At 36.0% G+C, this 20,555-nt stretch overlaps 1 protein-coding gene across 2 annotated transcripts in view; it reads left to right on the plus strand.

Annotated features, from left to right (window-relative positions):
- The window catches only part of GLT1D1 (glycosyltransferase 1 domain containing 1), a 105,371-nt gene that overhangs the window by 53,323 nt on the left and 31,493 nt on the right, over window positions 1-20,555 (plus strand). For both annotated transcript variants that reach the window (XM_074299447.1, XM_074299455.1), the window contains exon 8: window positions 1,409-1,458. In XM_074299447.1, coding sequence (XP_074155548.1) covers window positions 1,409-1,458 — 50 coding nt within the window. The remainder of the gene's footprint in view (window positions 1-1,408; window positions 1,459-20,555) is intronic.

The raw sequence follows: 20,555 nt of genomic DNA on the forward strand, positions 1-20,555 counted from the left end.
ACAGGAATGTGCCCATTTGCCTAAACTTAGAATTTCTTAACTATCTTTGATTGGATTTTGGATTTCTTGGCTGGATAAGTCTTTGAACAGAATTTTCCATACTAGTTGATTTCTGGGTGAGGAAGTAGAAGAGGGGAAAAACCTTGGTCCTAATTTAATGGTTATTCACTAAATACCATAGAGAAATATCAGTTCTCCCAAGGCGAAATGAGAGAGGAGGAGAAATAGAAGGTAAGTTGGGGATTGGGAAGATCAAAATGCCCCCCTTGGATAGACCTTGCTATTCTAGTGAGTGGCCTGAGGGAATGAGGATGATTTAAGTTCCGAAATAGAAGACCAAACTCAAGACTGACTTTTATCTTTCAGAGTGGACAGTTGTACCTAAATCTTTAACCTTTGAGTCTGAAGGACTTCCTCTGTAGCTAAAGTTTACTAGGTATTAAATGTTTGATGAAGTCAGGGCTGTCATGTGAGTAAATGTGAAACAGACATTCTTTGCTTTAAATATCCTACTTAAGTATGTGTAAATAGGGGGAAAAAGATCATCATGATGATAATTTTCCCCTTGGTTCAATGTAAAATTGGAGTGAGGTAGAAAGGGTAGAAGGCAGTCAATCTGTCCTTAGCATTATTGAGTATTTTGTGGGACTATTGGTGTTCACTTTCTCCCTTATGACCTATTTTGGATCTGCTTTACAGGCTGCCTCCAGACTCTGAGAATCTCCCATATAGTGGCTTTCTGATAGCTTTCAGAAATGGGCTCACCATGTTCCTTTGAATATTGACAAACCCTTGTAAAATTAGCTGCAAGCTAATGTTTTCTCATAGGATACATAACAAGTAGTTATCTGAAAATCACTCGAATTTACAGTTTTGGGTTCTTTAACACAAATTGTTACATTATTTAATTGTGCAAATTTAAAAATCTGTAGTATGTGCTCACTAATGAAGGGTGGGAGTGCTTTCATTTCAAGGATTACTAACAAAACAGTTGCAAGAGAATAAAAAAAATCACAAGGATTCCTTGAGACAAAACTAATTAGTATCTCTAGAGATCTAAATTGAGCTGATAACGTGCAACATTATGTTTTTAGCTTCCTTATTAATCTGCAGCTTTAATAATTATAGAAATTATAAATGATTGCAAATTATTTCATTTAAAGCATTAAGCATTTCTACTAAAAGAATCAATTAGAAAAATACCTCCTCTTCTCATACGAGATGCAGATATGTAACAATTGTTCATATTTGGAGTTTTAATTGAAGAACGAAGAGAGAATATTATGCATAAAATTCTGCTCTTTTACTTCCAAATTAGATAGAAATTTTCAAATTGTGATAACACATGTACAGTTAGGTATGACTGAGAACCAATTTTTTAAAATTTCTTTTTTTTTTCTCTTTAAAGAATGGCATCGAGAAGAACCCAATGTTTACATGGTTATTTTGGGACCTGAAGTAAGTTGATGTATTTGTAAATTACAAGCCATCATGTTTGAATGAATGAATGATGAATGAATGAAAAAGCATTTAAAAAGTGTCTGCTATGTGCCATGCAATGTGCTAAGTACTCAAGATACAAGTAGAAAAAAATGAGAAAGTTCCTAACCTGCAGAAGTTCCCTCTCTTATTGAAAAATATGGCATAAAATAAAAGTTCAGCTGCAGGATGGATGCCAGTGCCCGATGTCATTAGGTTACATCATTAAGACAACAGTACCAGAGATTTAGGATATATTCAGTCATTTCTTTTATGTCCAACTCTCCATGATCCCATTTTGGATTTTCTTGGCTAAATTACTGGAGTGTTTGCCATTTTCTTCTCCAGTTCATTTGACAGATGAGAAAACTGAGACAAACATGGGGAGGTGACATGGCTAGGGTCATATATCTAGGAAGTGTCTGAGGTCAGCTTTGAACTTGGGTCCTCCCGTCTCCAGGCCTGTATGTTGACCCATTTATGTCTATTTAGGGCACAGAGGCCAGCATATGGCAAGATTTGATAGTCTACTTTAGCAACTGAATTAATAGAGTTATTGACTCCTATATTATTCTCAGTTCAGAACCATCTAACTTTCTGTTCTTAACCTAATGCTAGTATTCCTCTATCTTTTACACATCAGACAAACTGGACTATATCCATATATCCATATATATATATATATATATGGATATATGGATATAGTCCAGTTGTATGTATGTGTATGTATAAATATATATATATATATATATATATTTATACATACACATACCCCGTACATAACCAGTGCTTAGCATAGTACCTGGCACATAGTAGGTGCTTAATGCTTTTGACTGACTGGTTTCCCTACCTTTGTGCCTTTATTCATACAATTTCTTAGCCTTTTAATTCCCTCCCCTATTTCTGTCTGTTCATATTCTTCCAGGTCCCACTTAAAAACTTCTTCCATGAAACCATTCCTGATTCCCTCAGTCAGAAATAATTTCATTCCCTCATCTCAAAGGAGACAGCATTTTGCATCGTGCCCTTAGAATTTTGTTCCTCTGTTATGTACTTAGCTTGAGAGATTTTGTATTACAGTTATTTGTACGTGTTCATTAGTTATGAACTGTGTCTGATTTAATCTTTGTCTCCCTTTCAGCATCTACCCCATTGTACCCTAGACACTGGGAGAGATAGAAAGCTTAAAGAACGATTACACAAGAGCAAAGGTGTTGAGAATATCAGAGAATGGATAAGGCAGGGGATTGATCATGCAGCAAGACTGGGTGAATCCCCCAATACCAGACTGCATGCTTCATTGTTATCCATGAAAAGATCTGAAGGTATAGAGCAAAATACAGGCTTGTTTTTCTATAAGAGAGATTAAAAGGAGTTTGAAGATTACCTCTACACTTTCCTTCTTATTAGGGAAAATGAATTGCTTAAACCAAACACACACACACCACACACAGTTAAGGATCTGATGAAGAGAGGGAAAGTTTGACCAATCATGTCATGTCAAATCATGTCAAAGGATCATAGATGTAGAGTTGTAAGAACCCTTAGTGGTCAGCATAACTGACCTCCCTATCCCATTTTACAGATGAGGAAACTGGCACCCAGAAAAGTAGAATCATTTGGCCAAGGACACAGATAGTAAGTGGCAGAGCCAAGATTTGAATCCAATCTTATTGACTCCTAATTGGGTTCCCTTTCACATTGCCACACAGTTGGAGAACTGTGCAACTTTAAAAAAAATAATAATAACAACTACAATCTAAGACATTCTAGAATCTTACTGGTTGAATTAGGAAACTGAAAGGCCTTATCTACCGAATAAATGTTAAGACTTGTAGATTACCCTTATGATAACTCATAATTATTGCAAAATTGTGATTAAGGCAAATAATGAATCCATTGAATGGGGTAATATTGTTCAAATTAGAACAGCATATTTCCATTGGACTGGAATCAATGACCATATTTCTTTTTTTTTTTTTTTTAACTTAGTTGACATATTATTATTTAATATATTAACATATGACAACTATTATTTAATATTTTATTTCCCCCCAATTATATGTAGAATTGATTTTAGCATTCATTTTTAAAATTGGGTTGCAAATTCCTACCCTCTCTTCCCTTATACACATCACTGAGAAGGCAAGGAATTTTTATTTAATTTTTTTAAAATTGCAGCTTTTTATTTTCAAAACATGCAAGCATAATTTTTCACCTTTGACCCTTGCAAAACTTTGTGGTCCAATTTCCTTCCCTTCGTTCTCCCCCTCTCCTAGATGGCAAGTAATCCAATAAATGTTAAACATGGTAAAAATATACATAAATCCAATATACGCATATGTTCAGTGACTATATTTCACAAAGTGCTAGCATCAGAGAGTGCTAATTCAAATGCAGGTGACCACTTCAGTGGATTCATTATTTGTACTAATCACAGGACCTGGATCTAATGTACTTTAAATGACCAAGTAATAGGTTTGACTACAGCAAACTGGAACAGGAATATTGATTGTTGTTCAAGAGAAAAACTGTTCCATATATTAGGGAAATTTGCCAATTTAGAGCAAATCATCTTCTCTTCTTACCTCGCATGTTAGGAAAACGAAGAAGAGTTATAAAAACAAACATTTATCTGGTCATTGTTTTTGATGTGCAGAATGCTTTTCTAAAGTTTGGGCAATGCTAATGGTCTCTGCCTTTATGGGGCCTATTCAAAGGATCAAACTCATAGACAAGGTGACGTAATACAAGATATAAATCTAATCTAACTTGAAAGGGAGTAGGAAGTAGTTCATAGAAAGGTGGTATGTTATATCTGGAGACTTTACACATATTTCTTTAGATACTAAGATGAGGGTGTTCAGGTGGGATTAAAATTTTCAGGGAAGTCTATATTTCACAGATTCATCCATCTCTTGGGCAAGTTCTTGTGCCCCTTAGCTTCCATGTTGCTCTTTCTACATTCATGACTTTTCTTATTGACTGCTTCTCAATTCTTAAAGCCCCTTTTCTCCTCCCAGGTTCTTTCCCTCATGACCCCACAGTAGATCTCCTAATTGCCTATCTACCTCTAGCCCTAAATCCATCTTGTCCACAGCTTCCAAAATGATTTTATTAAAGTTCAGATCCCTTTTACTCAGTAAAATCCCAGTCGCTATTGATTACCTCTAGGATAAAATATCAACTCTCAGTTTGGCTTTTGGAAGATTTCATGACTTGGACCAATCTATCTTTCCAGTTTCATTTTACTTCACTCCTTTTCCACATTTCATAATAATGCCAACCTGGCTCTTGCTTTCTTCCTCCTACAAAGGGTGTTTTATCTGCCATTTCTATTTCATTATAATTGCAGTCTCCTGTGGCTGGAATTCAGTTTCTCTCTTCCTTCAACGCACAGCTTAAACACCACCTCCTACATAAAGCTTTCCCTGACCTCCCATCCTCTCTCCCCAACTACTTCGTGTTTATTTTGTACTTTTTCTTTATTCAGACATGTTGTAAAGCTCAACAGTTTAAACTGTGATTTGTGACCTTATATGGGTTCTCATAACTGAATGTGAGGAGATCAAGAAGTTACGGTTTTTATCAGTAAATGTTTGATTTGTATACTTATTTTGTACATCTATATACCTGAGGTGACATAAAGGGGTTGCAAATGGAAAAAAAGTAAGAAATTATAAGATATACTGTAAATGATATGCTTCTTTTATAAAATCTAAATATGTTACTTGATAAACAGCAAACACTATAAATGTTGTTCACCTGATTTCTTGTTATGCTACTTTACTCCTTTTCACATATCCTCATATCCTTTTAAAAATTTTTCTTTTCTTTCTTTTTTTTTTTTTTTTGCTGAGGCAATTGGGATTAAATGACTTGCTCAGGGTCACACAGCTAGGAATTGTTAAGAGTCTGAGACCATATTTGAACTCAGGACCTCCTGACTTCAGGGCTGGTGCTCTATCCACTGTGCCACCTAGCTGCCCCCTAAATTTTAATATTTTATGTTTCTAATTACATGTAAAAACAAATTTTAATTTTTAAAAAAAAACAATGTTGAGTTCTTAAATCTCCACACCCTCTCTCATCATTGAAAAAGGCAAGTAATTTGATAAAGATTATAATATGTGCAGTCATGCAAAACATATTTCCATCTTAGTCATGGTGTGAAAGAAAATAAAGACAAACCAACCCCAAGAAAAAATAAAAAGTGAAAAAGAATACAGTATGTTTTGATTCATTTGGATGTCATCAGGTCATCATTCTCGGGAGGTGGATAGCACTTTTCATCATGAGTTCTTTAGAATTGTCTTGGATTATAGAATTGTTGAAAATAAGTCATTCACAGTTGATCATCCTACAGTATTTCTGTTACTGTACTCCTTATACCAGTGGTCCTCAAACTTTTTAAATAGGGGCCAGTTCACTGTCCCTCAAACTGTGGGAGGGTCAGACTATAGTAAAAATAAAAGCTCACACTCTGTCTCCGCCCCTCAGCCCATTTGCCATAACCTGGCGGGCCACATAAAGGTCCTCAGCAGCCACATCTGGTCCGCTGGCTGTAGTTTGAGAACCCCTGCTTTACATTGCTCTTTACTTTGTATCAAATCACTTCTTTCCAGAGTTTTCTGAAAACCATATCCTGTTCTTTTGTTTGTTTGTTTTAAAGAAAGTATATTATTGCCTCTGCATTCAGAGAAAGAACTATGGAGCCTGAATATGGATCAAAATGTAATTTTTTAAATTGTGGTTTCTTTTTCATGTTGTTTTTTTTTCCTTTGGGTCTGATTTTTCTTCCATAACATGCCAAATATGGAAATGTGTTTAAAAGAATTGCAAATATTGAATTTATATATTGCAAATATTGAATTTATATCAGATTACTCACTGTCTTAGGGAGGGTTGAGAGAAGGGAGGAAATGAGAACACTTTAGAACACAAAGTCTTAAAAAATGAATGTTGAAAACCATCTTTACATGTATTTAGAAAAATAAAATACTATTGAAAATTGAAAAAAAAAAAGAAATTAAATAGCTGCTATGGGCTAGCTGCCATTCTAAATACTGGAGATATAAAAAGAGGTAAAAGATAATTCTTGCCCTCCAGGAGAGACAACATGTAAACATACATACAAACAAATCTATACAGGATAAATTGGAAATGATCAATGAAGAGAAGACACTAGAGTTAAGAAGGGTTGGGAGAGGCTTTCTTTAGAAGGTGAAGTTTTGTTGGGACTTGAAGGAAGCCAGGGAGGTTTGTGAATTGCTTTATAGAATCCCTCCGGCAATATCAGTTATACCCACATGAATAACCAGAAGTACTTAGTCATCATCTAATTTAACAGGTCTTGGGAAGCTCTCTGTCATGCTGTGGATAAATGGTGCTGGGAGACTGTAGGCCTTTCTACAGTCGACAAATTAGCTACCTCAGTATCCCCACAATAGGAAGTCGCAATGACTGCCACTTATTTCTTCTTCCAGAGACTCTGATGGATAAACACTTGACAACAGCTTTGGATTCATAGCTTCTTCCTCTTCAGAGAGTTCAGTTTTCTCCAGTTTAGAAAGTACTTTATCTAGCATTTTATCCCAAGTCTGGTAGTCCTTCTACTTTTGTTTTCTACATAACACAACTATGTGGGAGTGTGAAAAGGAACTGGATAAGGACTCAGTGAGCCTAGGTTTGAATCTTAGCTTTGGTCCTTACTATCTCTGTCTTTGGGCAGATGACTCCAGTTTTCTGCATCCTAATTTCCTCATTTCTGGGGTGTCAGATGGCCAATAAAAGCCCTTTCAGCTCTAAATCAATAGGACAAATTTTCCCTCTCCTCCAGATCCCTTTTCTTCTATATTTATACACTGAAACCTTTTTTGTGTATATGTTTGTGTTAAGGAATTCATTTTCCTTAAGAACAAGAAAATTGAAAGGACATTTTTCAAATCTGCTTTATCTTGTGTTCTAAGAAGACTAACTTGCATTTTGAAAATAGATGAAAATTGAGCAATAGCAAATAAACTACATAGTTTGGGACCCTCCATATTGTGATATAGTATATAGAATGATACATTTGGAGATAGAAAGACTTAGGTTAAAATTTACTTCTGCAAATTATATGAGTTGTATGGTCATGGGAAAGGCACTCCATGTATCCAGTCTCAGTTTACTCATCTGTAGAGTGGGAATAATGATATCTATAGAACTTACCTCTTAGGGTTGTTATGAGAATCAAATAATTCCATGATTGTGAAATGTTTTGCCAACTTTAAGGTCCCATATTGTTTAATATTATTTATGGTGTTGCTACTTGTTGCTGTGGAATTCTTCAATTATTTACAAGGTTGTTCTGTGGGAGAGTGATGAAAGTTATTTTGCTTGACCTTAACAGGAGGAAGTAGGAGCCACTCTGCTTTGTGGAAGAACAATATTAGATGCAATGAAAGGAGAAACTCCCATAATGAGAGGTCTCCAAAAGTAGATTGGACATCTTTGGAAACTCTCTGGGGGGAAGTCCTCAGATGTATTGTGGGAGATGCTATCAAAGGGTTAATGAATCAAGGAAACATTAGACAAGTCTGTAATTCCTTTCAGACTATGATTTGATGTTACAGATTTGTTGAAATTTTAGGATTCCTTTTCAGCTTTCAAAATTAAAATAGAAAGCAATTTCAGAATTGTTTTATAGAGCTGCATCATATAAACATTTATCATGTAATTCAGACACTTCTCAACAATATCTTAATTCTAATAAGATAGATGAAAGTACTTATGGCTATCTGCTGGGTAGTATTATTATGTTCTATGGATTTAAAAGTGAGAAAATAATGTGGTCCCTGTTCTGTATCTGCTGGGTAGTTTTATGCTCTATTAATTAAAAAGTGAGAAAACAATGTGGTCACTGTTCTCAAGAAGCTTCCATTCTATTAGGGGAAGATAAAGCATAAAGGAGAGCTGGGGATGGGGGGGAAGGAAGGTAGGAGTAGAGTGGAATCACCTAGAGGGGAACAGGCAGCTGGTGAGGAGATGAAACTGGAAGAGGACTGGGCAGCTGTGACCGAGATTTCTTAGGATATAGAGTTTTAGGCAGCAACTCATCAATTATTGAGATTGCCTCAGGAGTGGAGTTGTCCCCAGGGGCCAGAGCGTTACCATTAATTTTCAGAGACAAGGATTCCACTTAATATCACTTGACTATAGAATAAAAAAGGGAATGAAACAATTTCACATTTAATTTTGAATATTTACTACTTATGCTGGGTTATTATGCTGAAAATTTGCTTTAGATTTATAGGAAGTAGTTGAGAGGTCAAATCTTATGATCACATTAAAATTCATACTTTTAACCAAATTTCTCTTATAATAAATTAAACATCTTGAAGATTGCAATTATATCTGACATTTGCCATGAGTTCTTTTTAAACACAAATGAAAAATTACAGTACAGCCTTTTTTAGCCTGCTTTTTTGGTGGTTACAATGGATGATTACATTGTCTGAGTGTAATTATATACTTCTGGAGTTGTAATACCTCTTTTAGGTCAATAAGGACACCTTTCAGTACAATACTGCAATGGCTAAGTGTTATTAATGAACAGTGTCCTCCTTAGCTTCATATGGGCTTTTAGTCTACCTTTGCAGTTTAGCTGTTACACAACTCTTACCTTTGGCTTTGTGAAGCTGTAGCATGTGCAGTGGCCACATCCTGGTCACCTGTCTCAGCAGATAAGCTAAACCAGATTGAGGGTAGCTGACAGGTTTTAAAGCTGTTGGTGAGTTAGAGGATGTCTACCCAAAGCATGAGTTATCTTGGTGGAATAAACAGATGAGAACAATTTGTTCCAGTGACCATAATGGTGGACTGCTTAGAGCTTGGAAGAGAATGGAAGATGACGAGTTCATTCACTGCATCATGGCCCAGAACCCAGTCATTCTGAATTTTGTGTTGTTGGACTTGAATGACTCTGGAAGACAGAATAAGGCTCATGATTTGTGTACCTCACTTAAATCCCTTTCATTCACAAATTAAGACATCATTCATTCATAATGTCATTGGTCCTCTTCGAAAATAAGTGATGAATACCAATGAAGGGCTATATCCAAAAGAATTCATTATTGGCTGTATAGTGAATGAACCTTACTTTCTAAAACTCATTTTTTCTCACCTTGCATATCCAGTAAATTACCAGATCTTATTGTTTCTAACTTCACAACATTTTTCACTTTTATTACCTTTTCTTCACTTATAGAACTCCAGGTTACTTCCAACCTTCATCACCTTTCAGCTTTTAATTAGTCCCTCTTAAGTCTGTATCTACTCCATTTCATTTGCTACACATTCCCCAAAGTAATTTTCCTAAGGTGGAAAACTGACCATCCTTCCCTCCCTACTCAATCCACTCCAATGGCTCCCTATTGCTCTTAAGATCAAATATCAACTCTTTAGGCATTTAAGACTCTTCCTAATCTGGTCCCATATTAACTTTCCTGTCTTATTACACATTATTTCCTTTCACACTTGGCCTTCTCACTATTCTTCAAAAATGACACTTAATCTTCCATCTTTGTGCCTTTGTGTTTCCTTCATGCCCAGAAAGCTATCTTTCCTCACTTTTCACTTTGGGAAGCCTTAGATTCCTTTATGGCACATCTCCATGACACATTCTGCATGAGGCTTTTCTTGATTCCATGGCAATTAGTGTCTTTCCTTATCCTCGAGTTTTCCTTGTACAAGTTTTGGATGTACCTATATTTTTATGTGTTGTCTTTCTTTAAAATGTGTACTTCTTAAGAGTAGACACTTATTCATTGTTGAAACCTGTTCAGCTTGGTCCAGTATGGTTCTTTACATGTAGTAGGTTTTTAAGAAATGCTTTTTGTTGAGTGAATGGTATCACCTTCTAGGGCACATACATGACTGATGTAGCCTTTGAGAATCTAATCATTCTCCTCCCACCTTTGGCGAGGCATTAAAGAACTTTGGTGGAGGATCTTGTATTTTATAATTGTTGTGCAATCATTTTCATTCAGGTCTGACTTGTGACCCCATTTAAGCTTGACTTGGCAAAGATACTGGATTGGTTTGCTATTTTTTCCACACCTTTTACAGATGAGGAAGTTAAGGCAAAAAGGGTTAAGTAACTTTCCAAAAGTCACATAGATAATAGGTGTCTGAGGTAGGATTTGAACTCAGGAAAATGATCCTCCTGACTCTAGGCCTGCCAAAATATACATTGTGGCACCTAGCTGTCCTGATTTTGTATGTAGGGTGCACTTAATAAGTATTTATTGATTCTGATTTTTCTGATAGCTTTCACGCTTGGTTCATTCAACAAACATATAAAAAACTTCATTATGTATAAAGCTTGCGCTAAGAGCTGGCAGCAGTTAATAATATAGTAGTACTAAGAATAAATATTTTTTAGCACCTATTTTATGTCAGGCACTGCTAAGAACTTTGCAAATATTATCCCATTTTATTCCATAGCAACCCTGTAAGGTAGGTGCTTTTATCATCTCTATTTTATGGATGAGAGAAACTGAGGGAAACTTGCCTAGTTACACAACTAATAAATATCTATGGGCAGATTTGAATTCAAGTTTTCCTGACTCCAGATTCAGTATTCTATTCACTTTTTCAATTAGCTTTCCAGATTTAAATATGATTTAAGTAAGCTATTATTCTTCTCATGAAGCTTGGGAAGCGAATAAAATACTAGACATAGAATAATACTTATGTTCATCATTAGATGATGAAAGCATTAAAGAGTTGTGAAACAAAGTGGTTATGTGGGTTTTGAGAAAGGACATTAGTAATCTGGGGAATCAGGAACATCTTCCTCTAGGTAGGAGGTGGTATTTAAACTAGACTTTAAAGAATGGGTAGAACTTTAAAGGTAAAAAGATTGAGAGCATAGGGGACTGATGAGCAAAGGTAAAGAGTCAGACGGATGTATGATTCATTCAGGTGACCATTAGTCACCTGCACAGCCAGTACAATACCTGGTATGTAGAATATGCCATATAATTGTATATTTCCTTCTCCTTTCCCTTTCCTCCTCCTTTCTCTTTCCTTTGCTGTAATCAGACTCTCCCCTTATAGCAAATTCCATATATAGATAGTTCTAATGGTTGGGTGCTCTCTCTGTTTCATTCCTGTCAAATCTCTGCCAGTGATTTTTACAGATCTAAAGAATGGACCAGTTTGACTGGTCTACCCATCAATGACAATACAGGCTTTTTGAATGAATGAATGCTTAGATAGGTTTTATTGACATTAATTAACTTTGCCATTTTTTTTTTAAATAAGAAGAATAATGTAAAGATCTACTGCAGATACTTGAAAGTTGATAACCTTGAATCTTTTCAGAAATTAATTTCATTCTAGTAGCTAATGACTAATGACAGAGGTGAATACTATCTGAAAAAGAAAGATTAATGCCTTTTTAACCTTAGAGTTAATCTTGATGATGTTGGATTCATTTGTTGAAATGTCCCTTTGTTCTTTTAATAGGTAGCTTTTGTAACATGGTAGTTTTAAACATCAAATCTCAGAACCAAAAGGGGACTAAGATCATATCTACTCTGTCCTTGAAGAATTCTGTCTATACCAGGGGTTCTCAAACTGCAGGCCAGATGCTGCCCGCTGAGGATGATTATGCGGCCCACCTGGTTATGGCAAATGGGCTGAGGGGCAGGGACAGAGTGTGAGCTTTTGTTTTTACTATAGTCCCACCCTCCCACAGTCTGAGGGACAGTGAATTGGCCCCTATTTAAAAAGTTTGAGGACCACTAGTCTATACCATTCTCAGAGATTACCTATGCTTGAAGTTTTTGAAGCAGCTGGTAGCACAGTGGATAAAATGTTGAGCCCAGAGTCATAAAAACCTGAGTTCAGATCCAGCCTCAGACACTTATTACTTGTGTTACCCTGGGTGAGTTGCTTAAGCCTGTTTGTCTCAGTTTCCTCATCTGTAAAATGAGGATAATAATAGCACCCATCTCCCGGACTACTGTGAGGATCAAATGAGATATTTGTAAAAAGCCCTTAGTGTATTGGCAATATGTAGTAGGTATTATGGGAATTCTTTTTCCCTTCTCCCTTCCCCTAATTAGATATATTTCCCTGCCCCCAAATAGCAGATTCTAAATTTGGATAGCTCTAATGGTTGGATGCTCTCTATATTTCTTCCTTGTCATAAATCTCTGCCAAGAAGCAGTGATTTTTTGCCATGAAATACTGATTTCAGTGTCTGTCACATGCCCAGGGTTTTCTTGAAGATGGTCCTTTATTATTTCCTTCTGCTTCTGCTCTTTGCCTGTTCTAATCTGTGCCAAGGATTGTATGTCTGGAAATACTCCTCAGTTTAGGGAGATATGTTCAAATCACAGTTCTCTTGTAGGGATGGCTGCTTTATTCATACAGCAACACTTAGGAAATGGCAAAGCCCGACAATATGTTTTGGAGATTTGTTCAATTCTTTTAATTTATAGTTTCATCTTATGTAGCATCTTTCTTCAGAGAGCTGCAGATGCTTTTCTATGACCTTTCAAACATTTTCTTAGTCTCAATTTGTGAAAAGAGTGATGAAAACCAGAAAGTGAGCTAAAGCAAAATGGTAAGTTGTAATAGAAAGTCAGTGTGGGGTCTGTTCTGTTCTTGCCCAGGCTATCTCCAAATCTGTTATGGTTGAGGTGATTAAATGAAATGAGACTCAGGGCATGTGAAGATTTTAGTATGTACTATTAGAGATATGATTAGTGAATTTCTAGAAATGGAAGCATTGATCATGGAGAGATAGCGTGGCGACTTTATTGAGGATAGGCCATAGCAGACTTATCTTCTTTTTTTTTTCTTTTTGACAGAATTATAAGATTGCCAAGTCAGGACAAAGCATCAGATATAATTTATCCAGATTTTAGCAAAGCATTTGATGAAATGTTGTTGGTATGTGAGAAAGACAATTGTTCAAGAAGCTGGAAAGTTGAATGATTGAACCAAAAGAGTTGTTTTTAATAATTCAGTGTCAGCTGGGAAGCCAGGTCTTCAATGGAGTGCTCCAGTGCTGGTATTTGGCCTTGTGCTTATCATCATCATCAAAATGATCATTATTATTATTTTTAAATTAATGACTCAGATAAAGTCATAGATAGTATGCTTATCAACATTTCATTTGCTAAGACTTTGAATGACAGAGTAAGGATTCAAAAAGTTCTTGACAGTCTTGAATATCAAGCCCAGTTGAATAAAATAATGTTTAATAGGGAAAAAGCTAAATTCTGACATTTGGATTTAAAAATCAGTCTTATAAATGCAAAGCGTAGACACTCACGATTCTATAGCAGTTTGTCGGAAAAAGATCTGGAGGCTCACGTGATCTCCAAGACTATTATGAATAACAGCCAAAGTACCTTAATCTGCATAAAGAGAAGATACCATCTAGAAATGAGTAGGTGATGAAGTAATGGGCCTGCTATACTCTCAGACCCCATATGGAGTATTGTAGTTTAAAAAGGGCATTAGTAAGCTGGAGAGCTTTCAGAGGAGGGCAGCCAGGGAAGTGCAGAATCTCACATTCTTGCCCTTTTGAAGTCATTTGAAGGAACTGGACAGGTTTAGCCTACAGAAGAAAAGCTGTAGGGAGGTCATGATAATCATCTTCAGTATTTTGAAGGCCAGAAGAGAGATTACAATCTGCTTGATTGTAGCAGACAAAACTAGGAATCGTAAGTAGTAGTTTCAAAGATGCAAATTCAAGCTTGACATAAGGGAAAACTTCCTATTAGGAAGTGATTAGATGTGACACCGAGTCACTGGGGCTGTCTCACAAAATAGTTGGTTTTCTCTCCCTTAAGATCGTTACACAAAAGACCATTTATCTGGGATGTTGTACAGGGGCTCCCATTTCAAATGTAGATTCCTTTTTAGGTCTGAAAATAAAGAGATGGGAGGTAGAAAGTCCATTCTACTGATGTCCATAATCCACTGGTAGCTCTTTGGAGCTATCCCTCTTCCAGAGTATCCTCCTCGACCTCAGTTTTGTTGGAAGGGGAAATGTTCTCACCCTGCTTGAGGGCCAGGGTTCTGAGGCCCCCTTCTCTGTTTTATGTCTGCCTTCTCATCACTTCTCCTAGCATTACTTCAGTGCCTTGCCCAAAGGACCAGGCAGTGACTCACTAAGTTTAAAAAGGGGACGTTTGGCTATTTTTTAACTTGCATGGACTCATAAAATGTTAGAAAATGTTAGAGCTGGAAGGAAGCTTAGCATGCCATCTCACTCTTATCTGCTTCACTTTAGAATTGGAAACAGGTCAGAGATCTAAAGAGAGTTGTCTAAAAGCAGAGATACTAAGTAGCAGAGCTGACATCCTTTGTCTTCATGTACAGCCCTTGCCTCATCCACTCTTTGTATGGTGTGAGTCTTAACTTTGATACTTGTTGTGGTTTCCAGCAGAGTAAACTGTGGTTCTGCTTTATATATTGACCCTATTTAGAGCACAAACCATTTATTTTAGAATATTCAAAAGAGAAATCAATATAATTCTCTCTCTCTCTCTCTCTCTCTCTCTCTCTCTCTCTCTCTCTCTCTCTCTCTCTCTCTCTCTTTCTCTCTCTTTCTCTCTCTGTCTCTGTCTCTGTGTCTCTGTCTCTGTCTCTCTCTGTGTCTCTGTCTCTGTCTCTCTCTCTCTGTCTCTCTCTCTCCCCCCCCTTTCTCTCTCCTTTTTCTCTTTTTCTATCTTCTTCTTTCTTTCCTTCCTTCCTTCTTTCCTTCCTTGCTTCCCTTCCTTCCTTCCTTCCTTCCTTCCTTCCTTCCTTCCTTCCTTCCTTCCTTCCTTCTTTCCTTCCTTCCTTCCTTCCTTCCTTCCTTCCTTCCTTCCTTCCTTCCTTCCTTCCTTCCTTCCTTCCTTCCTTCCTTCCTTCCTTCTTTCTGAAGCTCTTTTTGCTCTTAATTTAGACATTTATATTCCTGTATTGCTTCTGCTTAGAGGGAAATCATGAATTTAAATATTTTTTAAGGTTCCATAATAAATAGTACAGTGTGGAAGTATAAAGCAGGAAAATCTTTCAACTTATTTGAACATTTTTTAATTCTGAAAACATAAGCTTTTTTTCTTTTATTAGAAAATACATACCCAAGGAGGAAATAAGGATTTTTTTTGGTTTACAGTTCTATTGCCTTTTAAAATGTCATCATGTGTTTTCATTAAGTCAAAGTGCCTGCCCCTCATTTTGATTTTTTTTCTTTTTGTTCAAATCCACTACACCAAAAGAGTTGAAAAATAATCTTGAATAGAAGGTAAATGGAATAAAGCAAGTTTTTACTCTTAGAAATTGCATTTATCCTATAGTTAAGATATAAAATGTTCCATTGATCTTTTAAGATCTGTCTCACTTGTTCTTGAATGAATTGTACAAAAACAAAATCACAAAAACAGAAATTCAGAATAAATAATCTTAGCAAACAAAGGAATAGATCAGGCAACATCTTAATGTTTCCAGGAAATTAAAACAGTTTTATACACTGTATTTGCTCAATACATATTTGTGTAATTGGAGGAACCATCTTCTTAAACTTAAGTGTATACATCCATATATATGTAAGATTAATTTATTTGAAAGGCACTTTTAAAAATTAAGAATATAATCTAGTTCATGTATATAAAACAGAAATGGGAAAATAAGAGTAAACTTAATTGGAATTCTGATTTTCAGTGCTGGAAAGGATCTGAAGGGACTCTTGTCCATTCTAACCCAAATGGGATACCTTTCACAACATGCCCCAAAAATGGTCATCCAATATTTTTTGGAAAAATTTCAGTGATGGGGAACTTGATAGTTTATGTCTTAGGCCATGATAAGCAGCTCTGTTGTTAGTGTTTTTCCCCCCTTCTCTTATCAAGCTTAAATATGCTCTGTAGCCTGATGTGCTCCTTCTAGTTGTGTCCATTGTGTCATTCATATATCCATTGATGTATCATGCAGCTATTCCCTCAGAACAGAATTTTGGTAAATTTCCCAGCATTATCACCTGTATGTTTTCTGACTCGTCTGGGGACCTAGAAGGTGGAGAAAAGATTGGAGTAAATCTAGAAAACAATGCTAGATGGCTCAATGGATAATTCACTGGTCTTGGAATCAGGAGAATCTGAGTTCAAATGTGGCCTCAGAGAATTAACACTTACTGGCTGTGTGACTCCAGTTGCCTCATGGGAAAGGAAGGAAGGAAGAGAGAGAAAGAGAGAGAGAGAGAGAGAGAGAGAGAGAGAGAGAGAGAGAGAGAGAGAGAGAGAGAGATACAGATACAAAGAGAGACAGACAGACACAGACAGAGACGATGGCTGACTTCAAGTGACTTTGGATTTTACATGCCTGAGTCTCAGCCTACTGCTTTCTACAGAGAGAATCAGGAAATGAAGTAGTAATTTTGAAGGAATTGAGGACATAGAGATCAGGCAGAGAAGTCAAAAAGGATAAAGAAACAATACAAGATGTAGTTAAAAAAAAAGAAAAAGGTTTGTTTTAATCAGAGGAGTGGAATATGAGTTTGAAGTCTTTCTCTGTTATTTTCTAAATTTAAGATCAGGGTTTACTTTTTATCTATTTTGTACAAATCTTGCATGTACCTATTTATTTTCACATCTCCCTTATAAGGATATGAACACAAAAACTGTTTTTGCCTTTCTTTGTATCTGCCTAAATACCTAGCACATAGTAAGTTCTCCATAAATGCTCACTGAATGACTGATTGACTCACTATAATAGCATTTATGAGGCAGTACTGTGAAATATGAATATTAATAGGAAAAATCATAAAAATATTCCACAGAATCCCTTATTATTTAGAATGCTATCTCTTCTAAGCTGACATCCATTGATCCAATGGATCAATCTTATAGTAAACTTTGGAAGGCTGCCCTAATTGGTTAGATAGGTAAATATCTTGTATTTACTCCATCACCAAATGTTTACCTAGTGCCTGTTCTGGGGTAGGGTTCTGTGCTGGATGTTAAGGTGTTACTCAGTGTTTAGGACAGCAGCAGCTTTAAAGTAAAATGGGGAGAGAAGGATATAAAATGGAGGCAATAGGTGAAGAATGCCACAAGTTCAGGAGGAGGGAGAGAGAATGTGTATGGAGAGGTGGTGACTGACAAATTGAATACCAATCCATTTGTATTTGAGGTTGGGGAAGATGAAAGCCTTCAATTCCAGAGAGAGAAAGCTGGGAAACATTATTGGACAAAATAAGTTCTCTGGCTTATGGCATAGCAACAGATAAGTAGGTTTTTCATAGTTTTCATGAACCTACTGTTATGTAAATTTGGCAGAACTATTTCATAACCGTTTTTAGGCTTAAAAGACATATGAGAAAAGTTTCTAGAAGAGCCTTTGAAATGCCTCAGAACGTAACCTTATCATGTCTTATGACTCCAAAATGATTTAATCACTAGAGTGATACGGATGAGAATACACTGCTTTACCAGCTTCCCAAGGGTAAAAGCAGAAAAAAATACCAAAAAACATAAAACTGCCCCATCACTAAAGTTGTCTGAAAATTCACAAGTTAAAAAAAAACAAAAAAACAAACAGCAAACAACAACAACAATAACCAAATATCCTCTACACAGGGATAATCTGTGAAATGAAATATTTGGAATGCGTAACAGCCTTTTTTGTTTGACAATTATTCTCCTGGACTACCATCCTTTCTTTTGCAACTACTTTATTTGTATATTTATTTATACACTCCTTATATATACAATGTGTCAATGAGAGTCAATTTTAATCGGATTGTGTTACTAGCTCATCATTTATAAAAATAAAGATGGTGCTGGGAATAGAATATTAACCAAAGGTATTCATTCTCACCCTCCTCCATCACAACAAAACTGGCATTTTTTCCTTAGCTTCCATCAATTTACAGATTTTTGCCTTCAACTTTGTTTTTAATTGTACTCATTGTTGATAGCACTGGAAAAGCAGTAAATTTATTGGTGAAAAAGCAGATACTTCTATGATGATGCTGAAAAGTTAGATATATTTAGATGAGTCAGATGTGCTAAATGATGCTAGTAATCTGCCTTGGAGGCTCATGCTCTGAAACTTTTGTTGCAGTTGAAAAGATCTTTTAATTAAGTTCTCTCTACTTCTAGTAAGTAAACTTATTCTACATGCAGGGAATAGATCTACCCAATGCTAAATTTGACTCTTTAGCAAATAAAATTTTAGTGACATTCTAAAGTATTAAAAGAATTGATAGATTGTATTTATGATATGGTTGAAATGGGAGAAAAGTGACAGGCCCTTATTTAAAAAGAAATTGCCTTCAAGTATTAAGGAATATCTTTATTACTAAGCTTTGGAGAGTTCACAAGAGTGATGATAGCAGTTATTAAACTAGCTAAGCATATTTGACACTAAGCTCTCACATACTTGTGGATTTAGATAAAATTCCATTTGCTACAGTAATCTTAGTCTTATTACTTTCCAGAAACTCTTCTGTAATAGAATTCAGGTAACTCATCTTTAATTAGATTCTATTCACATGGCTTTATCTCTCTTATAAGACTGTAAGCTTTTGGAAGGTAGGGAATTGAATGCTCTAAATTTGACAGTTTTGGAATACACTGTTGTATGAATCATTCTGGAGAATGAGAAGTGGTTATTGTAATAAATCTTTCTGAAAACATGCTTAAGCTTTTGATCCTTGGATATGTAATGGAAGAAAAATTTGAAATTGTGAGTCTCAGATTCACCAGGTTTTAGGTTTAGAAGAGACTTTGGGAGTCATTAGTCTAACCAGTTTTGGGGCTGGAAAAATTGTCCTCAGTCTGTCATGTGGTCATCCAGTATTGCTTGAAGATTTGGAGTGAGGGAGAACCCACTACTTCCCAAGACAGCTGTTCTTTTTTGAGACAATTCTTATTATTAGGAAAAATTTCCTTATATCAAACCCAAATTTGCCTCTTTGCAATTTCCTCACATTGGTCCTTCTTCTTCCTTCTGGGACCAAGCCAGTCTTTGTATATGATAACCTTTATAAAGCATGAACATTACTACTGTCTCCCTCTCCCTCTTACCATGCTCTTCTGTTTTCCCTTTTCTAGGTTAAATACCCATATTTCTTGATCTAGTCATTCTGTAAAGCAATTTGGAATCATGCCCAAATGATTATAAAACTGCATGCCCTTTGATACAGCAGTGTCATTACTGGGTCTGTGTCTCAAAGAGATCATAAAAGAGGGAAAAGTTCCCATATATGCAAAAATGTTTGTAGCAGCTCTTTTATAGTGACAATAAACTGGAAATTGAGTGGATGTCCATCAGTTGGGGAATAGCTGAATAAGTTGTGGTATATGAATGTAATAGAATATTATGTTCTGTAAGAAATGATGAGTAAGCTGACTTGAGGAGCCTAGAAAAAAACTTACATAACTTATGCTGAGTGAAATGAGCAGAACCAGAAGAACATTGTACACAGTGATAGTAAGATTATGTGATAATCAACTATGATAGACTTAGCTCTTCTCAGCAATGTGGTGATCCAAGACAATACCAATGGACTTGGTATAGGAAATGCCATTCGAATCCAGAGGGGAACTGTAGACACTGAATATGGATGGAAGCATACTGTTCTCACCTTTTTTCTTGTTGTTGCTTGTTTTTCCTTTCTCAGGTTTTCCCCCTATGGTCTGATTTTTCATTCACAACATGACAAATGTGAAAATCTATTCAAAATCATTGTATCTGTGTAACATATATCAGAGTAGGAAGGTAAGGAAGGGAGGAAGAAAAAATTTGGAACTCAAAATTGTACAAAAATGAATATTTTTATTCATCTTTATCTTTAAATGTAATTGAAAAATAAAATATTGGAAAAAACAAAACAAAACAAAGCATCCATAATTCAGCATGCTCCTGGTCACCTACGTATGGATACTGGCACCCAGAATGCACTAGTCTGGATGTGTTCTTACCAGGGCAGAGTTCAATAGGACTATTGCTTCCTAACTCCTGAATTTAGTTTCTCTTAATGCAGCCTAAGTTTGAATCAAATTGTTGACTTGCACTGATGTTGC

Source organism: Sminthopsis crassicaudata, chromosome 1 (genome assembly GCF_048593235.1).
Source record: "Sminthopsis crassicaudata isolate SCR6 chromosome 1, ASM4859323v1, whole genome shotgun sequence".
Taxonomy (NCBI): domain Eukaryota; kingdom Metazoa; phylum Chordata; class Mammalia; order Dasyuromorphia; family Dasyuridae; genus Sminthopsis; species Sminthopsis crassicaudata.